Here is a 26,589-nt window from a genome sequence, read left to right as displayed (position 1 = left end):
ACAAAACCTTGGAAGTTTTACCATTACGGTAAAGCTGAGAAACTGATAGGCTGAATTACGGTAAGGTGAGGACTGTCTGCATTTCTTCTCACATGGAAATGCAAATACAAAAGAAGTGTTAAGAAAGCTCAAAATGAAGCCGGGTACTGGTGGCTCACTCCTGTAATCTGAGCTACTCAGGAGGCTGAGATCTCAAGGTCTCAGTTCAAAGCCAGCCCAGGCAGAAAAGTCCATGAGACTCTTATCTCCAATTAATCACCAAAAAGCCAGAAGTGGAGCTGTGGCTCAAATGGTAGAACACTAGCAAAAAAAGCTCGGGACAGCATCTAGGCCCTAAGTCTAAGTCCCAGGACACACACACACACACACACACACACACACACACACACATACACACACACACACACACACACACACACACACACACACTGATCAGATGTGGAGCTGTGGCTCAAGTGATAAAGCAAGAGCTAAGGATCAATGGCAAGGCCTTGAGTTCAAGTTCCACTACTTGTACAACAAGAACAACAGAAACCCATTAAGCAAACACTCAGCTCTTGGCACTCACAGCCGGGCTTCTTCTCCATGAACTGTCTCTTGCAGTAGATGACACAGAGGATGAGGAGGGCCAGGAGCACTGTGGCCAGCGCACTACAGATCACGGCGGCCAGGGCTGTGTCTCGAGGGCTGGAGGCTGTGGATGCGATTTTCACAAGGTTGACCTTGCTGGTACCTGAAAGGCACAGAAATAGGACCATTATACCCTTGGCTATCCCAAAATGCAGGTTTATACCAAAGCTCACAGGCCTTGTCAGCAAACAGTCTTCATGTGGCAGAAACAAAAATCCCAAGGAAACCAACCAGCCTGATAGGCTTTAAGATGTTCAAGTACTTTCTTCTTTTAGAAGATTTCTGCAATGCTACATCCCCACCATGTATGCTAAAATGTGTAAGAAGTGTTCCCACAATACTGTACACCACCTTGCGTGTATCAGGAGGTAGAGATGGGCTTTTGATCCACAGAAGCAGAAATCTGGGTCTGCCAGTTTGATTTGTGTATCTGTATGACTTCACATAGTAGCCCTGGGGGGAAGGGAATTGCCAACTCCCCAAAATGGGCACAGGGACAGTCGTTTTCAGGACATCTAGTTGCCGCTATATTAATTTGTAACTAAAAGTGCCTCCAATATGCCCTTTTGCTTTTGCTTTTCTCAGATAGCAGTGTCTATAGAGGAACAAGAAAAATATGCAAGTGTTTTCTTAGGAGTAGGGGTTGGATAACTGGGATTTGAATTCAGATCCTCATGTATGCTGAACAGGCATGGTGGCATGGTTTCCTAAGACAGGCCTCCAGCTCTTTTCTGCATTGGTTACTTTTGAGATAGAGTCTTATTTTTTTTGCCCAGGACCATGGATTGCACTTGGCCCTATTTTATCCTTTTTACCATAGCTGGAATAGCACATACATATAACAACATTCAGCTATTGGTTGAGAAAGGGTCTCACAAACTTTTTTTTCTGGGCTTGGGTGCTGTCCCTGAGCTTCTTTTGCTCAAGGCTAGGTTCTACCAGTTAAGCCACAAATCTACTTCCAGGCCAGCCTTGGACAGCAATCCTCAGATCTCAGCCTCCTGAGTAGCTAGGACTACAGGCATGTCACAGACTTTTTGCTTGGGCTAGCCTTAAACTGTGATCCTCTTGGCCTCAGCCTTCTGAGTAGCTAAGATTACAGGTATGAGCCACAGCACCCAGCTTAATATAGTTTTAACTCTGTTTTCACTCTTTATGTAAGACAAGGTATTTGGTTACCTCTAAAACCCTCAGGGTCCTGATGGGTAGCTGGGCTCTGGAACTGCATTCTGATCTTTCTTTCTATGTATGGGTTGATGACCATGTTTTCCATAAGCATCTCTCACATGGAAAATGGGCTTATCATTATTAGCTTTAATTTGTGTACATGTGTGTGTGTGTGTGTGTGTGTGTGTGTGAGTGTGTGCGTGCACGCGTGCACATGAGGGGTGAGTATTCCAGTCTTAAGGCTTGAATCAGGGCCTAGATGCTGTCCCTAAGCTTTTTTTTTTTTTTTTTTGCTCTAAGCTAGTGCTCTACTAATTAAGTCACAGCTACACTTTTAGCTTTTTGGTGGTTAATTGGAGATGAGTCTCATGAACTTTCCTGCCTGGGCTAGCTTTGAACTGTGGGCCTCAGATTTTAGTCTCCTGAGTAGCTAAGATTTAGAGAAGTGAGCCACCAGAGCCTGGCTCTCGCTCTAATTGTTATATAGACATAAAGATGGGAGCTATGGGAAACTGGCCTAAGTAGGACCTGGAGCAATGTTCTACATTTTCTGTTTATAGATCATTAAATATATTGAATTCCTGAAAAGAACTGGGACTCAATCTGTTCAGGCTTCTAACAGTACTTTTAACAACATTCCACTCTTCAGAAACTTTTACCTTTCCTGAATTCGAATGCATGTCTAATTTCAACCAATTCAATTACTGACTTCTCTCAGACTCTTGAATATTGTGCTTCAGCAATTACTTTAAAGAGAGGATTGTCTTCTGAGCTTAAATTTTGTACTAAGCTGGAGGCATGGCTCAAGTGGTAGAGCCACTAGCCTAACAAGCATGAGGCCTGGCGTGGTTTACTTGTTTTGTGACAAAACTTACTCTGAAGGCCATTATAAAATGTTCAGAATCAGGACCATGGACAGGCAGGGCTGAAGTTAAATGTTAGCCCTATCACATGCTTAACTTTCTCCTCCTTCCCCTTCCTTTCTCTTCCCCTTTCCTGTTCTCCCTTCCCTCTCCTCCTCTTCCCTGGCCTTCCTTTCTTTGCCTTCATTCCCTTCTCCTCTCTTTCCTTCTCTTTTCTATCTTATGCTCTGTTCTTCCCATATATAAGACATATATATTACATACAGTTCTCACACACACACAAACATACACACACACACACACACACAAACACACACACACACACACACACACGCACACACACGTGAAGGATAATTGGCTCAAACTTTGTGTATAAGAAAATCAAGTTTTTTAATCTGGTAGCATATACAATGTGGTTTGGCCTGATTTAAAACATAAATATGGTTGCACAACTTCAACCTGCTTTATCCTTAAGATTAAGGAGGCTACTGTCATTTTTACAATGGTGAAAACCAACATAGGACTTTGAAGCTTTTAGTTTTGAGATGTTATTTTTAACATCCGAAAGGTATAATTAGATGAATGTTAAATAAATATAATATGGAAGATCCAGTTGTAATGGAAATAATGATGCTTTCTGTCTAGGCTCTTTTTTTTGTCAGTTGTAGGGCTTAAACTCAGGGCCTGGGCACTGTCCCTGAGCTTTTTTGCTCAAGGCTAGCACTCTACAACTTGGAGCCACAGCTCCACTTCTGGTTTTCTGGTGGTTTATTGGAGATAAGAGTCTCACAGACTTTCCTGCTTGGGATGGCTTTGAACCAGGATCCTCAGATCTCAGCCTCCTGAGTTGCTAGGATTACAGGAGTGAGCCACCATTTTAAGATTCCACTAGCACCTGCTTCCATCAGCACTGGGAAATGATACACTAGCTTCCAGCTGTGTAGCCTGTCACTTTGAAAACTCCAGGTTTGTTTGTTGGTGACTGTTTTGTCACAGGCAACCAATGAAAAATTCTAGCCATAAACACACAATTTAGACTTAAAAAAATTCTCACTAGCCAGGCACCACTAGCTCAAGTCTGTGATCCTAGCTACTGAGGAGGCTGAGATCTTAGGATCACAGTCTGAAGCCAGACAGGGCAGGAAAGTCTGTGAGACTCTTATTTCCAGTTAACCACAAACAAACAAACAAACAAACAAACCCAGAAATGGTGCTGTGGCTCAAAGTGGTAGAGCACTAGCCATGAGCAAATAAGCTCAGGGACAGTGCTCAGGCCCTGAGTTCAAGCCCTGGGACTGGCATGTGGAAAGAAAAAAAAAATCTATCTGTCTGTCTGTCCGTCTGTCCATCTTTTTCTTTCCTCTCCTTCACTAAAGTATTTTAGCTTTCCCAGTTGTTCCAAGCAGTATTCAATCCATCATCTTCTATATTATCCATTATCATCCACACAAAGCCCAGGAAAGGTTTAACAAAATGAAAACCTCTGATGAATCTTATTTCTAACCACGATTGTTAGTAAGAATAAAATTATTAAACAAGTTCTCTACGATCTTAATTGAGACATAGTTCCAGAGGGTAGATTTTATCTTGTTAATCTAAACTGGCTAAATAAAAGTATCTAGGGTAACATTCAACTTATGAATTCCACATATCCCACAAAGAAATCAGCTAGTAAACAACACAGCTGTTTTTTTAAATCCACTTTATACCAAATATTCAGACATAGACAGATGTAAAGAAGTAAGTCTTCCTTCGGTGTTATTGTTTCAATAATTGAGAGAGATATTATTAAAATAGGTAAAATTGCAAAATGCGATTTTTCTCTTTGTGCCTCAATCTGTAGCCCATACCTATTAAAAAATGTGACTGGGTACATGTGGCTGCACCTGTAATCCTAGCTACTCAGGAGGATGAGATCCTGTCCCTGCGCTTCTATTTCCTCAAAGCTGGCACTCTACTACTGAGCTACAGCTCTACATCCAGTTTTTTATGTGATTAACTGGAAATAAGAGTCTCATGCACTATCTTGCCTGAACTGGCTATGAATGGAGATCCTCATATCTCAGACTTCTGAGTAGCTAGGATTATAGGCATGAGCCACTGGTACCTGGTCTTTTTCTCTCTCTCTCTTCTGTCTTTGTTTCTTTCTCTCTCTCTCTCTCTTTTTCTCTCCTTCCTTCCTTTCTTCCTTCTTTTCTTCTTTCTTTTTGTAGCAGTCCTGGGGTTTGAAGTTCAGGGCCTGGGTACTGTCCCTGAGCTTCTTTGCTCAAGGCTAGTGCTCTACTACTTGAGCCACAGTTCCATTTCCAGCTTTTTGGTAGTTAATTGGAATTAAGAGTGTCAGGGACTTTCTTGCCCTGGCTGGCTTTGAATTGTGATCCTCAGATCTTAGCCTCCTAACTAGCTAGAATTATAGGTGTGAGCCACTCCCTTCCTATTCCAAATGGAGTTTTCTTCCCAAGTTAGTATTCCAGATGTTGAAGGTGTTTGCCTATGTGGCTGTATCCCCTTTTGTGACTGAACTAAGTCAAATCGATTTGTCACAAAGAGAATTACCACAGGCCCTGTGCCTTGTCCTTCTTACTGTGTTTATTTTGCAGAAATATTGACAGTAGAACTGGCCAAATGTATGTATGAGAAAATACAGATTTCTTCTCTGCCTTCTTTTCTGCTAATTTCTCTCCCCTCTTTTCTGTGTACCAGTTCTGGAAATTGAACTCAGGGCCTGAATCTTGTCCCTGAGCTTTTTGCTCAAGGCTAGCACTCTATCATTGAGCCATAGCTCCACTTCCAAATTTTTTTTGGTGATTAATTGGAGATGAGTCTCACCGATTCCTGCTCAGGGTGGCTTTGAACAGTAATACTCAGATCTCAGCCTCTTGAGTAGTTAGGATTACAGGCATGAAGGGCAGTTATCTCCATCCCTTTTTAATATGCTCCTATTTTGTGTATGACTTAAATATGCAATGTAATTTCTGTTTAATCTTTACATTTCGATTTACTTATAATTAAGAAGTCCAAACTGCTACCAGATAAAATCTTAACAAATCTAGTTTTGCAGATCTTAACTGGTTTTACAATCATGTGGCAGTCCCTACCCCTTTTACCCCCAAATTGCAATCTGTTCCATCATATGGACAGGTAATATTTAAAGGCAGAGATATAAGGAGGTGATATACAGGAAAATGAAAATGAGATGGAGACAGATGGAGATGGACACAGCTTCCCAACCAATAAAGTTTTGTGTGAGCCAGGCACGCTCCTGGATCAGAGTTGTCACGGTAGGGCTCTCGGTACCCTGGATTAGCAGGACCCAGGTCAGGTAGAGGGTTGTATCCATGAACTTCAGAAAGAACAAGGGCAGTGGCAGAAAGGAAGGAGAAGAGAAGAAGGCTTCAAAGATTTGGAAACAGGATTTCTAAAGCAGTAGACAAACCAGGAGCCAATGGATCACACTTGTAAGACTAGCTACTCAAGAGGCTGAGATCTGAAGATCATGGTTAAAGTCAGCCTGGGCAGAAAGGTCTGTGAGAATCTCCAATGAAGCAGCAAAGAGTTGAAAGTGGGATTGTGGCTCAAGTGGTAGAGAGCCCTACTGGTGAGTAAAAAAAGGTAAGAGAAGAAGGTTCTGAGTTCAAGCCCTAGTGCTGGCACACAAAAGAAAAAGAAAATAAGAGTCTTTTTTTGGAATGAGGGACTGGGAGAGAGTGAGGGTAGGGAAGATAGTGTAGAAAAGGAAATTCACTCATTACCTGACATAATTGTAATCCCTTTGTATATCACCTTTATAACAAATTTTTTTAAGTCTTTTACTTTTTAAAATAAGCACCTCATGTGATAGAAATGCTAAATTAAAGTAAAGGGATATAGGACGAAAGAATGCCCGAACAGCCCTGAGAGAGGACAGAGCAAATCTGTAGGGACCTGTAGGAGGAGAGAATGGAGAGATAGGAGTTAGAGAGTTGTGGATAGGTACTGGGGTGTTGCCTGAGCAATTCAAGCTGGTAGTAAGTCAAGTCAGAGAAAGACTAAGCAGTGATCCAGGCACATCATGCCTGTAATCCTAGCTACCCAGGAGGCTGAGATTGCAGGAATATGGTTTGAAGCTGGCCTGGGAAGTCCATGAGACTCTTAGCTCCAATGAACCACTAAAAAGTCAGAAGTAGAGGTGTGGCTTAAGTGATAGAGCACTAGCCTTGAGCAAAACAGTTCAGGCCTTGAGTTCAAGGCCTAGGACTGGCACAAAAGAAAGAAAGAAAGAAAATAAGCAGAAAGAAAGAAAGAGAGAAAGAAAAGGAAGAGAGGAAGGAAGGAAGGAAAAAGGAAGGAAGGAAGGAAGAAGAAACTACCATAGGCAATGCTGGTGAGATTGAAAGTGACCATTGACCATCAGGCCACCATTACCCACAGCCAAGGGGTGACCAAGACTATGCAAATAGTGCCACTATCTTTTTTTTTTGGGGGGGGGGGTCCGGTCGTGAGGCCTGAACTCTGGGCCTGGGCACTGTCCCTCAGCTCTTCAGCTCAAGGCTAGCACTCTACCACATGAGCCACAGCGCCACTTCAGGCATTTTTTCTTTTTTGCTTATGTGGTGCTGAGGAATCGAACCCAGGGCCTCTGGCATGCAAGGCACTCTACCACTGAGCCACCTTCCCAGCCCCAGTGCCACTATCTTATACCAGGATTGAACTCATTACTTCACCTTCCTCTTATCTCTGCATGGATTATATGTAGAGCTTTTTTGTGCTATAATTACTGTAAATATCCTAATTAACACTTACCAAACCAAAAAAAAAAAAAAAAAAAAAAAAAGCCCTACAAGCCACAAATGGCAACAGATTATCCACAGCATTTTTCAGCCAAGGCAATAAAGTTGAAAAAAAAATCTGGCTTTCAAGGATGTGTTTGCTTCTGTGTATAATTCCCATCGACCTACAAAGGTCTTGTAGAGTTTATTTGACCCAGGAAACAATGGAGCTTTTAAACTTCTACCCCAAGAAAGAGAAAAGACATCATTGAAGAAATACATTATTATGGCTTTGAACATCTGTATAGAGGAAGAACAAGCTCAAAAATAATCAGGCTTCAGATGGGACCAAGACAGGATTGCCATCTGGGAACCAGAACAAAGACTTGGAAGTTGGGCCAGTGCCTTCCCTGTTCTGCCTGTAGATGCTGCTTAACTCTCTAAGTGCCAGGATCCATGTGGAATTCTGGAGCTCAGGGCTCTTCTCAAGCCTGGCCTGGTCCATAAGGTCTCAAATTCGCAGAAGGCCATCCATGTTGACAAGAGGCCCAGGGGTGGGGCGTAGGGGTAGGAGCATTGATAAAAGTGGTGTGCACTGGGCTGGGAAGGTGGCTCAGTGGTAGATCGCTTGCCTTGCATGCCTGAGGCCCTGGGTTCGATTCCTCAGCACCACATAAGCAAAAAGAAAAAAGCCGGAAGTGGCGCTGTGGCTCAAGTGGTAGAGTGCTAGCCTTGAGCTGAAGAGCTGAGGGACAGCGCCCCAGCCCAGAGTTCAGGCTCCACGACCGGACACCACCCCCCCCCCCCCAAAAAAAAAAGTGGTGTGTACTTTGTGCACTTTGGAATTTGGAACTCTGGGAGTTTGAGGTGTGCAGCCTAGAACCAGTCTCTTGTGGGTACTAAGGGAATGTGTGATTTTTTTAAATTTTTGGTTGGTCATGGGGCTTGAACTCAAGAGTCCGGGTGCTGTCTCTAGTGCGTTGAGCCACAGCCCCACTGCTGGTTTTCTGGTGGTTGATTAGAGGAGTTTCATTGACTTTCCTGCCGGGGCTGGCTTTGAATCAGGATCCTCAGATCTCAGCCTCCTGGGTCACGAGGATTGCAGGCGTGAGCCACTAGCACCCAGCGATGGCTTGTACTTTTATTTTTATTTTGGCAGTGTGGGAAGATAGAAACCAGGGCTTCATGCATGTTCTACCATTGAGCTACAAATCCAGCCCAGCTATAATCTTATACTGTACTTTCTTCATCCAGGTCCTTTTCAGGGAACACTTAGAGAGAAAGGGTATTGTGTGTGTGTATGTGTGTGTGTGTGTGTGTGTGTGAGAGAGAGAGAGAGAGAGAGAGAGAGAGAGAGCATGCACATGTGCACACATGCCAGTACTGAGGCTTGAACTCAGGGCCTGGGTGCTCTCCCTTACGTTTTCTGCTCAAGGCTGGTGCTCTACTACTTGAGCCATAGTTTCACTCCTAGCTTTTAGCTGGGTAATTGGAGGTAGAATTTTCCAGGCTTGTCTGCACAGACTGGTTTTGAACTACAACCCTCAAGTCTCAGCCTCCTGAGTAGCTGGGATTATAGGCATGAGCACTAAGGCTGGGCTCCAGCCAGTGTTTTTAACATCTTCAGAAAATGAGAAGTTTGCTGTAGCCACTTTTCTATGTATTTCCAGTAAAAAAAAATTGTTGGCCATATGAATAAATAAATAAATAAGCTTTAATATTAATTTTTATGGAAATAATTCTGAATGAATTGTGATAGCTCTCAGTTTTCTTAAAAAGGCTTTAGCTGAATTCTAGGAAATGGAAACGGTTTTTTTTTCTGTGTTGTTTTTAGTTTTCTTTTCATTTTGTCTATTTGTTCATTTGTCTGTCTTGGGGAATGTAAGGGACAAAGGGTGAACAAATGCAGCAGTGGTACTCATTAGACACTATGTTGAAATGAACTATACAACTTGTGGGTGGGGATGGGAGGAAAAAACTACAAGAGAGCGAGGGAAGGGGTGACATTGCTCAAAAAGAAACTGACTTATTACCTGACTTATGTAACTGTAACCCCTCTGTATACCACATTTTTAATAACAGTAAAAAAAATTTTTAATGAGGGAGGAAAAGGCTTTAGCGTGGCTCAGTGTTGTAGTACTTGCCTAGGGTAGCTAGCATGATGAGAGAGGGGGGTGGAGAAGGAGGAAAGGACAGAGAAAGGAGAAGGAGAGAGAGCAAAGACTTCACAGTGTAATGTGATCTTCCTCCCACCCTTTCCTGAGGTCCAGAATAAACAAGGAGATCTGTAATTATCATACTGAGTGGCATTAGAGAGAAAAACCTCAGGGGTCAGTCATTAGGGTGAGTTGGTCTGTTTACTCAATACTAAATGTCACAAAATTACAGTCTGTTTTGGGTTTCTGTGGCTGCTTTTGTGACTATCTGAGTCCCCTGTGTGATTGCAGGCTTCCCTTTCCTGTCTTGTCACATTCAGCTTTCTACTTTGATCTGGGCTCCCCCTCTCAGTTCTTTCTGCCATCCCTGTCTTGGTCTGGTTCAGGCATGAGAGCAAGGTGTGGTAGTGCATGCTGGTAATCCCAGCTCTTGGAAGGCACAGGGAGAAGGATCCTGAGTTCAAGAGCCAGCCTCGACTATACAGTAAAACTTTGTTTTAATCAATCATCAATTAATTAATCAATTAGTCTATCAAATATGTAAGTGGATCCTAAGGCTCTTACAGGTTTGTTCTCCACGAAGAACTGTAGTGTTGGGGCCTGTGTAGGAAAAACTCTCACTGAGTTTTGAAGTGTCAGCTGTGTCTACATAAACAACCTTTGATAAACACTCCTTCTGAAGACTTTTCAATAAAAAAGATGAAGTTGTACCAGGAATCAATGGCCTGTACCTGTAATCCGAGCTTCTCAGGAACTGAGATCTGAAGATCATGGTTTGAAGCCAGCTAGGGCAAGAAAGTCTATGAAATTCTTACCTCCAATTAACCACCAAAAAGCCAGAGGTGGAGCTGTGGCTCAAGTAGTAGAACACTAGCTTTGAGCAAAAAAAAAAAAAGAATCTGAGTTCAAGTTCCATTACAGGCACAAAATTAAAAATAAAATAAAATCACTAACACTGATGAAAAGAAAGAAACAAAGTAGAGGGAAGCAAAGAACCGCAGACAGCAAGAGTTAGGGCAGAAGTTGCAATGGTGGCATTCTTCTCAGATGGTCCCCAAAGTGTGTCTCTAAAATCAGCATCCCCACCAGCAATCAGTCTCCTGGCCCGACACCCCGGAGTCTTGGTCTGAGGACTAGAGACTGTTTCAAAGCCCTCAGTAAATGGAGCCCTTCATTAGTCCATCCTGGCTTTGTGAACCCACACTGTAAGGCTCCAGGAAGTGTTCTAGAAAATCAGGCCATTTAAGTATTAGCCAAGTCATCAGAAAAACTGCTACAGAAACAAGAAGCCCACTGATTGCATAATAAAATGAGAGTCCTTATGAGTGTCTTAGGATTGTGTGAATGAAATGGTCAATTTCTCTAATCAGATTCAGTAAAGGTTGAATTGGAGGATGCTGGGGAAATACCAGGACTGGCCTTCTTAACTTCAGGGCTGAGCCAGCTAGAATTTTGGGAGTGGGAGTAGGGGATAGAGAAGTGGGGGAAGCTGAGGGAATCTCCAGTTCCTCTTTTACCTTTAAAGAAATCCTAGGACCTGCAGGCTGACTCCCAGGAAGGGTACAAGCAAGATGGCAGAAAGTTAACAGGGGGCCGACAGAGCTTTCTCCAAAGAAGTAGAGTTTTAGGGCCCCGCCCCCCAAGCTCTCCGCATCTCTGAGTCACACCAAGTAAACTATAATTATACAGAGATTTATACCAATGAAGAAAATTATAAGCAGTTTGCATAACAAGATAGATCTGTGTCTGCTGGTGGTAGGGAGCTATGATAAATGCATTGGTGTCAGTGACAGAGACAGCGTGCCCGCGGGCTATCCACTCACCTCCAGCAGAAATGTAAAGACCAGGAATGTGAGCTCATATCCCAGCCAGCCACAGACTTGTCACATTGCTGACAGTCCAAAACACTGAGGGACAGTGTCTTAGACTTAATTCTCTTCTCTCTGTTCCTTTCTTTTTCTTTATTCCTCTATTCTTATTTGGCCCTCCTATTTTTCATTATATCTCTTATTTCTTTTAATTGTACTTTAGTCTGTTTTTATTTCTGGTTCTTCTTTCCTTCTTCATTTTCTTTAGTCTGTTGATCCTTAATTGTTTGTCAGTGAGTTAGACTGTATTTGTTTCCATTGTAACTGTGTCTAATTGGATCATTCTGCTATCCTTTCCGTTTGGATTGTTTCATCCCTTACAACAGATTTGCTCGCTGGCTATGACTATATATAATCTCTTTTCCTGAACCACAAAGAAAAGGAAAGTTATATAGAGGAATATTTATCTATGATTTTGAACCTTTAAGTCTGTGCAATTACAGGGCTCTGGGTTAGATTTTGACTTAAAGTTGTGTTCTGTTGTGGTATTGGATTTGCTTTAATTCCCAAATGGGCAGAACAAACTATAGAAACAAATGGAAAATGGCAAGTCAAGGAACCTTGACTCCCACTAAAAATTACCAGGTAATAGCACAGTCTATGATCCAGAAGTTAGCTCTCAAAATGATTTAAAAGCATTGATGGTAAATATGTTGAATGAAGATAGAAAGCCTGCACATGGTTATGTGAGCGTGATGAAGGTAACCAAGGATTAATAGAAGAATTTATGGAATCCACAAACAGAAAGCTGAGTGAATTACAAGAGAAAGAAAGAGAATGCGATGAAAACATACTCAGCTAGCAGTATGAGAGAAGACACTGAAAATCAAATCAAGGAAGTAAAGAATTCCATACAAGATCTAAAACAAAGCTCCACAAAGAGATTGAAGCCATCAAAAATGATCAATTAGAAGACAGGGAAATAAAAAACAAAGTAGAAAACCTTGACATCAGATTATATGATGCAATACAGAAGACAGAGTCTCTAGAATCTAGATAGGTTAGATATTATAGAGACAGAACAGACAGTTATTCAGATCAAATCCAACAAACAAGAAAAATCCTCACAGGAGCTTTAAGACTCAGTTAGAAAATCTAATTACGGCTAAGAGGTCTTGAGGAAGGTCAAGAGAAGGAAGCTAAATGGATAGGAAATACATTTTACAGACTCCTAGCAGAGAACTTCCTGAACATCTAAAATGATTGGCCCATTCAGATATAAGAAGCTTTTAGAACACCAAGAAGGCCAGACCAGAACAGGACATATCGCTACCAGACCAAGGAAAGAATTCTTAAAGCTGTCAGCAAGAAAAAATTAATTACCTATAAAGGAAAATCAATCAGAATAACTACTGATCTGTCAGCTGAGACCAGGAAAGCAAGGAAAGCCTGGAATGAGGTATGCCATGCCTTAAATGCAAACAACTACCAACCAAGAATAGTGTACCTACCTAAGCTCTCCTTCATAACTCAGGGACAAATAAAGACCCTGCACAACAAGGAAAAATTGAAACCATTTATCTCCACCAAACAAGCATAACAGAAGATACTTAAAGATGAACTACACATAGAAAACCAACAAGAACACAATATTGGCAAAGAAATAGCCCCTTACCAGAGAACCAGATAAATATAGTAAGAAATGATGAGGCATAGCCTCTAAGAAGGTGGATAACATAGCAGGAACTACCAAACACTTCTGAGTCCTAACTCTCAATATTAATGGACTTAACTCTCCAGTCAAAAGACATAGATTGACTAGTTGAAAGCAAGATCCATCCGTTGTCTTCAAGAGACACACCATGCCTACAAAAACAAACATTCTGGAAACATTCTACCACTGTGGCTCACAGTGGTAGAACACTAACCTAGAGTGAAAAAGCTCTGAGACAGCATGCAGGCCTTGAGTTCAAGCCCATAACCAACCAAACCAAAACAAAGCAAACCAAACAAACATATTCTGAAAGTGAAAAGCTGAAATAAACTCTATCAAGCCAAATGGCCCCCATAAACACATTGATTGTTGGTGACCTTAAAACATCACTGTTGCCTCTGGATAGATCAACATGGCAAAAACTCAGAGGAACCACAGAAATAACTAATTGCATAGACCAACTAGATTTAACAGACATATACAGAATATTTCACCCAGCAACATCAGAATATACATTCTTCTCAGCAACACATGGAGCCTTCTCCAAAACAGATCATATTTTAGGTCACAAAGCAAATCTGTGCAAATTCAGATATATTGATGTTACTCCTGCATTCTATCATACTAAAATGAATAAAATTTCAGCTCAACACCAAAAGCCACCATAGAAAATCCTGTAACTCATGAATACTGAACAACACGTTGTTGAATCACCAGTGAGTCACTGAAGAGATCAGAATGGAAATTCAGACGTTTATGGTATTTAACAAAAACAAACACACAAAATACCAGCTCCTCTGGGACACAGCAAAGGCAATACTCAGAGGAAAATTTGTAGCTCTGAGTGCCTACATCAACAAATTGGAGAAATCTCAAATCACAATTTAATGATGTACCTTAAGCTCCTTGAAAAAGAGGAACAAGCCAGTAGATAGAAACAAGTAATTAAAATTAAATCAGAAACATTAGAGACCCCCAAAACCATAGAGTCAACAAAACAAAGAATTGTTTCTTTGGAAAAATTAACAAAATTGACAGACACTTAGCAAATCTGACCAAAAAAAAGAAAAGAAAAGAAAAGAAAATACACTGAGATAAAATTAGAGATGAGAATGGGAATATCACAATAGAAACAAGCAAGATCCAGAACACTGTAGGAGAATGCTTTGCAAACCTCTATGCTAACAAAGTAGGGGAATTCTTGGCAAACAATGGTATACCCAAACTCAACCAAGAAGATTCAAACCAACTAAATAGACCCAAAACAAGAAATGAAATAGAAATGGCAATGAAAGACCTCCCATCCAAGAAAATCCCAGGACCAGATGGATTCACAGCTGAATTCTATAAGGCCTTCAAAGGAGAAATCACTCCAATACTCCCAAAACTCTTCAATAAAACTGAAAGCAAAAGATCACTACCCAACTCATTCTACGAGGTCAGCATAACTCTCATCCCAAAACCAGATAGAGATCCATCAAAGAAAGAGAACTATAGATCCATTTCTTTAATGAACATCAACATAAAATTTCTCAATAAAATTCTGGTCAACTGACTTCAACTACTAATCAAAAAACCCATATTCTATGACCAAACAAGATTCATGCCAGGAATTCAAAGCTAGATCAATATACGCAGGTCAATTAATGTAATTCAATACATCAAGAGGAGCAGGAACAAGAACCACGTGATCAGAAAAAGCATCAGACAAGATTCAATACCCTTTATGATGAAAATCTGAGAAACTAGGAACCTATGGAACATTCCTCAATATAATAATAATATAATAAGCCTACAGCTAGTATTACACCTAAATGGTTAAAAGTTAAAAACATTTCTTCTAAAATCAAGAACAAGACAAGGATGTCCACTTTCTCCATTCTTCTTTAATATAGTATTGGAATTCCTAGCTAGACGAAAAGGCAAGAGTTAAACATAAAAGGGATCAAATACAGAAAGAAGTAAAACTATCCCTCTGTGCAGATGACATGATCCTGTATTTAAAGAGCCCCATTGACTCAACTCCCAAGTTACCAGAGCTGATTCAAAACTTTGGCAAAGTAGCAGGGTATAAAATTAACCTACAAAAATCAGTGGCTTTTCACTATGCCAACAATGAGAAGAGTGAGGCTAAAATAAGAAAAGCAACTCCTTTTGTAATGTCCTCAAAAAAATAAGTAGGCATTAACTTAACCAAAGATTTAAGGACCACTATGTTGAAAACTTTAAAAACCTGAAAAAGGAAATTAAAGCAGATTTAAGGAAATGGAAAACCTCTCATGCTTCTTGATTGGGAGGTTTAACATCATGAAAATGGTAACACTGCCAAAAGCTATCTACAAACTCAGTGCAATACCCATCAATAGCCCAACAACATTCTTTAATGAAATAGGAGAAGCAATCCAAAACTTCATATGGAATAATAGAAGACCCTGAATAGGAAAAACAATCCAAGAAGGAAGAACAGTGCTGGAGGAATATCAATACCAAACTTCAAACTCTATTGTAAAGCTGTAGTTATAAAAACAGTTTGGGGGGCTGGGAAGGTGGCTCAGTGGTAGAGTGCTTGCCTTTCATGCATGAGGCCCTGGGTTCGATTCCTCAGCATGTCATAAGCAGAAAAAAAAAAGCCAGAAGTGGCGCTGTGGCTTAAGTGGTAAAATGCTAGCTTTGAGCTGAAGAGCTGAGGGATAGTGCCCAGGCCCAGAGTTCAGGCCCCACGACTGGTTAAAACACACACAAACCCAGCTTAGTACTGGCACATGAACAGGCCTGAGGACCAAAAGAATAGAATCATGAGCCAGAAATGAAACCACAGACCTATGGCCACCTAATCTTTGATAAGGGAGCCAAATTTATCAAATGGAAGAAAGACAGCCTTTTCAACAAATGGTGTTGGCAGAATTAGCTATATACATGTAGAAATCTGAAGTTAGAGCTTTATATATCACCTGCACCAGAATCAATTCCAAATGGATCAAAGAACTCAATGTAAGACCAGATACTCTAAAAACATTACAGGAAGGGATAGGGGAAACACTATGGCTCCTTGTCACAAGTTGAAACTCCCTAAGAAGATTCAGAAACACAACAAATCAGACTGGATAAATGGGATTACATTAAGTTGCAGTTTCTGCATGGAAAAGCATGCAGCTAGCAGGATAAATAGAAAGCCCACAGACTGGGAGAAGATTTTTACTAGCTATATATCAGACAAGGCCTCATATCTAACAGGTACTTAAAGCTCAAAAAATTAAATTCTCCAAAACAAATCCTGAAAGAAAAAGCAACCATGAGCTGAGAATGTGGCTTAGTGGTAGAGTACTTGCCTAGAATGCATGAAGCCCTGCATTCCTCAGTACCACATAAACAGAAAAAGGCCGAAATTGGTGCTGCGGCTAAAGTAGTAGAGTGCTAGCCTTGAGCAAAAGAAGCTCAGGGACAGTGTCCAGGCCCTGAGTTCAAGCCCCCAGACTGGCAAAAAGAAAAAGAAAAAGAAGCAATAACCCCATTAATAAGTGGGCTAAAGACTTAAAGACTTCTCCAAAAAACAAATAAGAATGGCCAATAAACACAGAGATGTTTAACATCTCTGGCCATAAAAGAAATGCAAATCAAAACAACATTAAGATTCTACTTCACCTCAGTTAGAATGACCATTATCAAGAAAACAAATAATAACAGATGCTAGCAGGGATGTGGATAAAGAGAAAGCTACTATTGTTGGTGGGAACATAAACTGGTTCAACCACTCTAGAAAGTGGTATGGAGGTTCCCTATGACCCAGCAATCCCACTTCTGGGCATTTATCCAAATAATCACAAACCAGCCCACAATAATACCACCAGCACAACCATGTTCATTGCAGCATTATTTACCATAGCTAAGATACGGAATCAACCCAGATGCCCCTTCAGTGGATAAATGGATAAAGAAAATGTGCTATATATATACAAAATGAAATTCTATGCTCCTATCAGAAATAATGACATCGCCCCATTCTTTTTTTTTTTCTTTCTTTCATTTTTTGGTCATGGGGCTTGAACTCTGGGCCTGGGCACTGTCCCTCAGCTCTTCAGCTCAAGGCTAGTGCTCTTCTGGTTTTCTGAGTGGTTTATTGGAGATAAGAGTCTCACGGACTTTCCTGCCCCGGCTGGCTTTGAATCGCAATCCTCAGATCTCAGCCTCCTTAGTAGCTAGGATTACAGGCGTGAGCCACTGGCACCCAGCAGACATCACCCATTCTTAAGGAAATGGAAAGATTTGGAAAAAATTATATTAAGCAAAGTAAGCCACCTAGACTGCATGGTTTCCCTCATTGTAATAATATGTCTACAAATCTACAAGTTAATCCACTGGAAAGTAAAAGACAAATAATTACACCTGAAGCTGATTAATTAAACAGCACTCTAAACTTTTGCACAGTGAGAAAAAAGGAGGATATTCTTAGGAGAGGATCACAAGGGCTCAATAGCTATGTGCAAATGACCATATAAAAATTATGTTTATCAAAATTAACTCCAAGAAATGGAAACAAGAGGGTTTTTTGTATTGTTTGCAGTTTTTTCTTTTTTCTTTCTTTTTTTCCCTTTGTTTTAGTCTCTGTCGTCACTGTTTTTGATTTCTGTACCCTTTGTCTTGTATGTAAGTTTATCTGATTTGGGGAGGGGAAAAAGGAACACAGAAACAGTGGGATAAAGGGTGTACCAATTCAACCATGGTGCATACTACATAGTATGTTGGACATGAACCTTATAACTTGGGGAGTTGGGGGGGGGGGGATGGGAGGAAATGAGGGAGTGGGTAACACTGTTCAAAAAGAAATGTATCCATTACCTTACTTATGTAACTGTAACCCCTCTGCTCATCACCTTTATAATAAAATTTAAATTAAAAAAGACTACCAGATTCCTTCTAAATTTCCTTCTACATTGTGTGTGTGTGTGTGTGTGTGTGTGTGTGCACGCACTCACACACATGTGGGGGCCTTGAGCTCTTGCTTACATTTTGCTCAAGATTTGAGGTCTACCAAAATGAGCCACTACTCCTCTTACGGCTTTTTGCTGGAGATAAAGTCTCATGGACTTTTCTGCCTGGGCTAACTTTGAATCACAATCCTCAGATCTCAGCCTCCTGAGTGGCTAGGATGACAAATTTGAGCCATCGGTATCCAGCTGTTTTTGTTTTCTAAAAGAAGTGCACACCAGACACTACTGCTATAAATTTTAAGTCCAACGAACAGATTTGCAGTGTCTTTGGACACATGGACATGTTTGTGGTCATGTTCTATACAATATCAAGAGGTATCCACCCACACAAGTGACAGTACCTTAGTTCAAGTACTTGTGTGGCTCAGTACTACATAAAGCCAGATGCTCATGAATCATATGGCAAAACATTATAGTTGAAGTGGGAAAGGACAAAAATAATAAATAGAAAGCCAGGCTTTCATCTATAATCCTAGTTACTCAGGAGGCTGAGATCTGAAGATAATGGTTCAAAGCCAGCTCGAGCAGGAAAAACCTGTGAGACTCATATCCTAATTAATAACCAAAAGAGCTGGAAGTGGACCTGAGGATCAAGTGGTAGAGAGCTAGCCTTGAGCAAAAACTTCAGGGATAGCATCCAGGCCCTGACTTCTACTCCCAGGATAGGTACCTCCCACCCACTCTAGGGATCAAACTCAGGACTTCATGAATAATTTATTACTGAGTCACAGACCTAGCCCTAAATCTGGTTTTGTTTTTTCAAAAAAATCATACAGATAAAAGACAAAAGAACTCCCCCAAAGAGTTATTTTCCCTGTATTTTGCAATTCTTTGGTGCTAGAAATGCTTTTGTTTAGTGGGACTATAGTTGTTCCTATTTTTTTTCTATTAAACTTTAAAAGTTACCTTCAATAAGAACATATTTCAATATGGAACCAACCCAGATGCCCCTCAGCAGATGAATGGATCAAGAAACTGTGATATATATATATATATATATATATATATATATATATATATTGAATTCTATGCCTCCACCAGAAAGAATGATATTGCTCCATTTGTTAGAAAATGGAAAGACTTGGAAAAATTATATTAAGTAAAGTAAGCCAGGCCCAAAGAAACATAGGTTCCATGGTTTCCCTTATTTGCAATATCTAGTATAAGCAGAAAATGTCAAAAGCTATGCACCATATAAGATGAAGTTAAGTGAAATGAACCCCAAGACAGGGACACAACTTGGTTTTTCTTTCTTGCTATTGTTTTTAACATATTTAAAATGTACTATGTGATTTTTTTTGTTTCTTTTGTATGTTCTTTCCCCATGGTATAACCATTGTTGTCACTCTATTTGATGTTGGTACCCTGCGTCTTGTATATACATTTTTCTAATTTGGGGAGGGGAAGGAAAATAACAAAATGCTGAAATAAGGATATAGGTTGACCCATTGTAACAATGAGATGTACAAGACACTATGTTGAATATGAACTTTACAAATTAGTGGGGGGGGGGTGAGAGGGAGGAGTTGGGGAGTGGGGAGGGAAGGGATGGTAGGGGAAAAACAAAGGAGGAGGTCACAATGCTGGACAGGAAATGTACTCATTGCCTTATTCATGTAACTGTAACCCCTCTGTACACTATTTTTATAATAAAAACATTTCTAAAAAGGCAAAAAAAACATATTTCAGCTGGGTGCTAGTGGCTCATATCTATAATCTCAGGAGGCTGAGATCTGAGGATTGTGATTCAAAGCCACCCAGGACAGGAAAGTCCATGAGGCTCTTATCTCCAGTTATCAGCAAAAAGCTGGAAGTAGCAGTGTGGTTCAATGGTAGAGCACCAGCCTTGAACAAATAAAACTAAGAGACAGTACCCAGGCCCTGAGTTCAAGCCCCAGTAGAGGTTCAAAGAAAAAAAAAAAGGGACATATAGCTGGGTGGAAGTGGTTCATGCCTGTAATCTTAGCTACTTAGTAGGCTGAGATCTGAGGATCAAGGTTCAAAGCCAGCTTGGGTAAGAAAGTCTATGAAAGTCTTATCTCCAATTAACCACCCAAAAAGCTAGAAGTGGAGCTGTACATTGCTAGCCTTGAGCACAAAAGTTCAGAGACAGTATCCAGGGCCTTAGTTTAAACCCCAGGACTGCATAAACAAACAAAAAAGGGACATATTTCTAGTCCTTTTAAACTATTTGCATTTGTTTTACAAGAAAACACTTTAAATTCTCTTTGGAAAAATCATAATTTTCTTCCACAACTAAATCCTTCTTGGTACAAGGGAAAGTGACTGTTGATGGGGTCCTGAGCCAGATGACATTCCTGTAGTGTCTCGGGGCCCCCTGGCTGTCCGGCTGGCCTTCCCTTCCTCCCACACGAGCCATTCGCTGATTGCTCACTATCTTTAGAATCACGTGGCTTGTTTTACGAAGCCCCCAAGAGCAAAGCAAACATCTAGGTTAAACACACGTTCAATATAGTTATGCCCTGGTGAAAACCCACTTTGAATGCTTTTCAAAGCCATTTGTTCCAAAAAAGTAAATATGGCTCAAAGAAATCACACAAAAAATCTGCCTTTCTTATCAGGCCCAAGGCAGGAAGGATATGGTTCTAAAATTTCTTGCTTTTTTTTCTTCCTTCTTCTATTTCTTCTGTGCGTTCCATTATTAGGTGTGGAAGAAGTTGGAGCAGAGCCTGCAGCCAGGATTCCATTAGAAAGGACCTTTTAACTCAATGGTAATTTGTATTAATGGCACTACTTAGACTGTGCCCCCATGCCCAATCGGGCATTATGACTAATTAGTGACCTGTGGGACCACTGAGCATCACAAATCCATTATTAGTTCAGGAGTGTGTGTGAAGGGGTGCTCTTTTGGTGGGGTGTGAGGCTTGGCAATGGGAAAGACAAGAAAGCAGATGGAGTTGGGGGGGGGGTGCCCTGCGTCTCAGTCTTATGGCAGGAGTTTATCAAACTTCTACCTTCATGGCAGCTCCTATGAAGTGTCTCTCGCTGCTCACCCACCAGTGAGCTGGACTTCGGGGCCCGGTCCACTGTGATGACCTCCCCACAGGTCTGTGTGCAGACTTGCAAAGTAAATAGCCGTGGTGGATGGAAAAGAGGAAGTGAGGTCATTGGTTGTCCCTGTAGGGCTGACACTCAATACTTCTGCATTTGGTTCTCTCCCAAATCTGCAGGTAGGGAGCTCATGTATCCCCATTTTCTAGGCCAGGAAACAGAGGTTCAAAGAGGGGTGATGATTTGCCTGAGGCTGCACGTCAGTACAGAGCAAATCCAAGCCTTCTCAAACAGTTCCCAGTTATGTTCCACCTTGTTACTAGCTACAAAGATTGAAAATTCTACATAAGACAGTTCTCTTCCTCCTCCTCCTCTTCCTCCTCCTCCCCCTGTTTGCTGTCTTTTCCAATACAGAGGATACAACCCAGGGCCTCACGTACGTTGGCAAGCTCTGTCACTAAGCCACACTTCCAATCTTCTCTATTTTTTTTAAGTTGGGAAGGTCTTGTTATATTGATTATGCTACTCTTGAACTGCTGTCTCAATTGATCCTCCTGTCTCAGCCTTGTAACTAGAATTGCAAACACATACCATGATGCTCAGTTTTAGACTTCTTTTCTTTCTTTCTTCTTTCTTTCTTTCTTTCTTTCTTTCTTTCTTTCTTTCTTTCTTTCTTTCTTTCTTTCTTTCTTTCTTTCTTTCTTTCTTTCTTTCTTTCTTTCTTTCTTTCTGCTTTCTTTCTTTCTTTCCCCTTCCTTCCTTCCTTCCTTCCTTCCTTCCTTCCTTCTTTTTTTTTTTTTTTAATTTTTGCCGGTTGTGGGGCCTGAACTCTGGCCTGGGCGCTGTCCTTCAGCTCTTCAGCTCAAGGCTAGTGCTCTATCACCTGAGCCACAGTGTCACTTCTGGCTTTTTCTGCTTATGTGGTGCTGAGGAATCGAACCCAGGGCCTCATGCATGCAAGGCAAGTGCTCTACCACTGAGCCACCTTCCCAGCTCCTCCTTCCTTCTTTTTTTACAGGACTGGGGCTTGAACTCAGGACCTTGAGCTTGCCAGGCAGGCTGTCTAGGCTGTCTACAACTTGAGCCATGCCCACATCACCTGAACCACACCCCTACCACTTGTGCCATGCCTCCTGCCAGTTAAACTATAGCACCATTTGAGCCAGGCCCTTTATCACTGGAGCCACACCCCCAGCGCTCAGTTTTAGACCTTCTAGATTACATTCTGAAATTTCCCCCAACACCCCGTGATGGCTATTGAGTGGGGCTGTGTGCCTGCCACATGACCTTCCCTGTTCATCTTAGAACCACTCACACAGCCTCTACTAAACCACATATCTAGGACAGTCACTTGTTGCATGCATAAGACAGCAGCTCCAAAGAACCATGAGAGGAGAGTTGAGCATCCAAAAAGTGTTCTAAGCCAGGAGCCAAGAGGTAAGTCAGCAGCACAGGGTTACTCCTGAGACCCAGGAAGTCTCAGCCTCTGCATTGCCTCCTGACCCTTGACACAAGCTCCATCCTTGAGGTATCCCTTCTGGATAGCCTGAGGGCATACACCTCAGAAGAAACTCTTTGTACCCAAGTTCAAAAACCCAAAGGAGAAGAAGGAAAACATAAGGCACAGTGTATAATTTCCTCTCAACCATGCCAGACACTCCTATGAAGAGATTAGCTGTGTTTTGGAAAGATCCCTAGGAACAGCAAAAGACTCCAACTTTCTAGAAGAAAGATAAGCACCAGTGCTGTTCACTAAAGCTCCAGACGGTCTTCTCTCTCCTGAGCATGTTGCATTTTGGATGTGGACAAATAATGTATTTTGCTTTCCAAATGGTCTCATACATGGAGAAATAGATTATTATTCACATTAAATAAGTGCATCTTTCACTATCTATGACATCGTAGATTTGTACACTTTAGTTAAAGAATGAAATCTTTAGAAAATAACAAGAAAAAGTCAGCAGTGCTGGGTGCTGGCGGCTCATGCCTGTGATCTTACCTACTCAGGAGGATGGGATTTGAGGATTGACGTTCGAAGCTAGCCTGGGCAGAAAAGTCCATGAGACTCTTATCTCCAATTAACCAGGAAAAAGCTGGAAATGGAGCTTAGCCCAAGTAGTAGAGTACCAGCCTTGAGCCAAAAAAGCTAAGCAAGAGTGCAAGGTCTTGAGGTCAAGCCTCGGTGCCAGCATCAAAATAACAAGATAAAAAACAAAACATCGCCCTCACAAAAGGCCAGTGTAGCTCTTGTGAGGAAGAGAGCATGTTTCTTTACCATCTTGCCTGGTCATCACAGTTTCTTTGAGGATGAGGCATAGTTTTCCCCCAATCCCTGCTGGGGCACTGGCGACCATAATATAACCTGGGAGAAGGGTTTGTTGGCCAGGTTTGTATACTTAGCACTAAGAGGGCGAACAGTCATCCTTTCTTCTGTGCCAAATCCATGCAGATTGAAAACTGGAAACAAATACCTTTTATCTCTAAGGAAAGCACAGGATCAAAGAGATGAACTAATGTTAACTCACAGAGACAAGGCTCCATTGTGTTAGGTAAAGCCATATTCCCAGTACACAAGGAGCTTTCTCTTCTCACTGATTTGTTCAACAAGAAAAAGGAAGGAATGAAGACTCATGTGGAGGACCACTTTTGGAAAGCAGGGTATCTAATGGCCAATGGTAGAGCAAGATTTTTTGTTCCATTTGCCAAGGGAAGAAAAAAAATTCTAAAACATAACACGGTAAAAGGCTGGTTGTCCCCTGTGCCCAGCTTGGAACACGATCACTCACAGTGGGGTTCGTATGGAGGAGGGGGGTCACCGCAAGGCACACACTCCATATCTTGAAAACCAACAAGTTTCGTCTTCCTATAAAATCTAGAAGAGAAAGGAAAATGACTCTGATTAGCTCTGCTATCTGAGTTGACAGTCATAGTGACATGAGTTAACAACACAAATTATCCGTGATCTCCAAGGTTAGTTCTATGGTTTAAAGAATAAGCACCCAAAGGAAGTGGAGGTATGGCTCGAGTGGTAGAGCACCAGCGTTAAGCCAAAAAGCTAAGTAAAAGTGCAAAGCCCTGAGTTCAAGGCCTAGTACCAACACACATGCAAAAGCTGAAATACAGTAGAATTGTAGACAGGCAAATCCTTTGGTGGCCATTCTGGGCAGGCAGGAAATAACTCTGAAGTATCGATAACTTTATGATTCTCCCCAATGTACCCCTTTTCTATATTGGGATGATGTAATAGTGGGAGAATAAGAAATCAGCTATTTGGGGGCATTTCTGGTGCAATTGAAAGTATCAAACACCTTATAAATCAAGTGTTGGGGTTGGTTTGTTTGTCCTGAATTCAGGTTCTGAGCATTTTCCCTTAGCTTTTTTTCCTTCAAAGCTGGCTTTCTACCACTTGAGCTACACCTTTATTCATGGCTTTTGGATGGTTAATTGGAATAAGAATCTCCAGGACTTTCCTGCCTGGGCTGGCTTGGAACCATCCGTGTGTACAATGTTCTCAAAAGACCTGAGTGCCAATCACTATGAAACAAACCACCTGCTCTCTTCTCATGAATACTGGCTTGGAAAGGATGTAATTTAAAACTAATCACATAAATAAACTGTGAAACAGTCATTCAAGTGTTTGTTTATCTTTAACTTGCCCCCAAATGATGTATTTACTTAAAGAATGAGGTGACAGTGAAGAAACTGAAGCCAGTCCTGGGGCTCAGATGACAGCCATGGGGTTAAGCACGAGGAAATCTCCAGGGGTAATCTGAAAATACCCAGAAGGTAGCTTTGGGGAGAGCATGTGTGTGGAGGAATCAAGTCTTTAATTTCTTCTTTTCTGCCCCTCTCAGAAGACTGCCTGATCTCAGCCATTCCCACCCCTGGGAACTTCCTCTTTGCCCATTTTCCAGATGAAGAGGTAGATACACACACACACACACACACACACACACACACACACAAGCAGATGGAAAAGCCACGCATTGGCATTGGACATAAAATCTTTTGGATTTGTCTTGCCTGGGCTGGCTTCAAACCATGGTCTTCAGATCTCAGCCTCCTGAGTAGCTAGGATGACACCACTGCCCAGCTGTGTCTCTTCATGAGTTGCTTATTTACTTCTTGATCTGTTTAAGTTTTTCTTTGACAATGGTCTGCAAGACCTCAGGAGGTTTTCCTGACACTGCTCTTTTTGTTAACACACCTGTTGATGCCATTTGTCACCAGCGCCTTGGCACCAAGTAAGCACAGAGGCCCCCAGACCCTCCGAAGTGGATATGGAGACAAGACGCCACCAGATCTCTGCAGATGCCTCTGGGTAAGCATCAGTGTTTTTCAGTGTAGAAGCATACATAGAGAACACTGCACTTGAGGCCACTCACCCTGGCAAGCAGTCCCCGCAGATGGCGTCGCTGGTGAAGGAACAGTTGGCTTTCTGGAATCGGTTCACCAGGGCACAGTCCAGACACGGCCTGCATTTCTGGAAACCCCAGCCCTCCTTGAACCTGTGCGGCCGGCACGGCACACACTGCGCGTCCTCCCCATAGCCGAAGCCACACTCCTGCCAAGGGGAACAGGCAACAGACAGCCATTAACTTCAAGTGGTGAAGAACAGCGCAGGAACTTGGAGGGGGAGAAAGTGGAGATCTGGTGCCATAATTAACCAGCATCGCCTTTCCTACACAGAAGTGGCCCTTCCCTGGCTAATCATCTTCCTTACTGAGTTCTTAGTCATCAATTCTAGTGCAGCAGCCGGAAAGAAGAAATGATCTCCAGACTCTTGCTGTGGCTTTCTTGTTAGATTAGGGTAGAATCATGGCATCTTCTTTGCCAATTGAGCCAGTCCTGGGACTGTGCAGGAACTAAGTCAGGAAACTGTTCGGACTTACAGCTCAATGCAGAAAAGAAGCATATGAATGAAGACACGCCAAGAGCGGAGCTCAGCACAGGAAAGATTTCCATCATGAGCGTGAATGCTTGGAAATCTGTGCACCAGAGTGCCCTGACGTGCTCAGCAACTGAAGACCTAAACGCAGAAAGATGCTTACATATTTGTTCAAAAAGAAGTTGGGCATGGTGGCTAACACCTGTGTCCTAGCTACTCAGGGGGCTGAGATCTGAGGTTTGAGATTCAAAGCCAGCTCAAGCAGGAAAGACTATGAGAGTCTTGACTGCGATGAATCACCAAAAAGCCTTATGTGGAGCTATGCCAAGTGGTAGAGCGCTAGCCTTGAACAAAAAAGCCCAGAGATGGTGCCCAGACTCTGAGTTCAAGACTACACACACACACACACACACACACACACACACACACACACACAAGAGAAGGAAAGGAAAAGGCAATATCTGTGTGCTGCACTGGCAAGAGAGGAAGAGAGGCAGCCTTCCACAAGGGGCCATGGTACAGTTAGAGCCAGGGTTTGAACTGGCAGTTTCTTTATAACCACCACATTGTAGGGTGTGCTAGGTCATTTTGGGTGGATGGGAAGAGTGCAAGGAC

At 41.9% G+C, this 26,589-nt stretch overlaps 1 protein-coding gene across 1 annotated transcript in view; it reads right to left on the bottom strand.

Annotated features, from left to right (window-relative positions):
* Positions 1-26,589, bottom strand: part of Tnfrsf19 (TNF receptor superfamily member 19) — a 51,237-nt gene that overhangs the window by 3,469 nt on the left and 21,179 nt on the right. Inside the window, exons 4-6 of the mRNA XM_042685498.1 lie at positions 25,472-25,650; positions 23,873-23,958; positions 569-733 (exon numbers count right to left, since the gene is read on the bottom strand). Of these exons, the coding sequence (XP_042541432.1) occupies positions 569-733; positions 23,873-23,958; positions 25,472-25,650 (430 nt within the window). The remainder of the gene's footprint in view (positions 1-568; positions 734-23,872; positions 23,959-25,471; positions 25,651-26,589) is intronic.

The sequence above is a fragment of the Dipodomys spectabilis genome, unplaced genomic scaffold (assembly GCF_019054845.1).
Source record: "Dipodomys spectabilis isolate Male_0828 unplaced genomic scaffold, ASM1905484v1 ptg000095l, whole genome shotgun sequence".
Classification (NCBI taxonomy): domain Eukaryota; kingdom Metazoa; phylum Chordata; class Mammalia; order Rodentia; family Heteromyidae; genus Dipodomys; species Dipodomys spectabilis.
The sequence above is the reverse complement of the archived record's forward strand: the minus strand, read 5'-3'. Positions and strand labels throughout refer to the sequence as shown.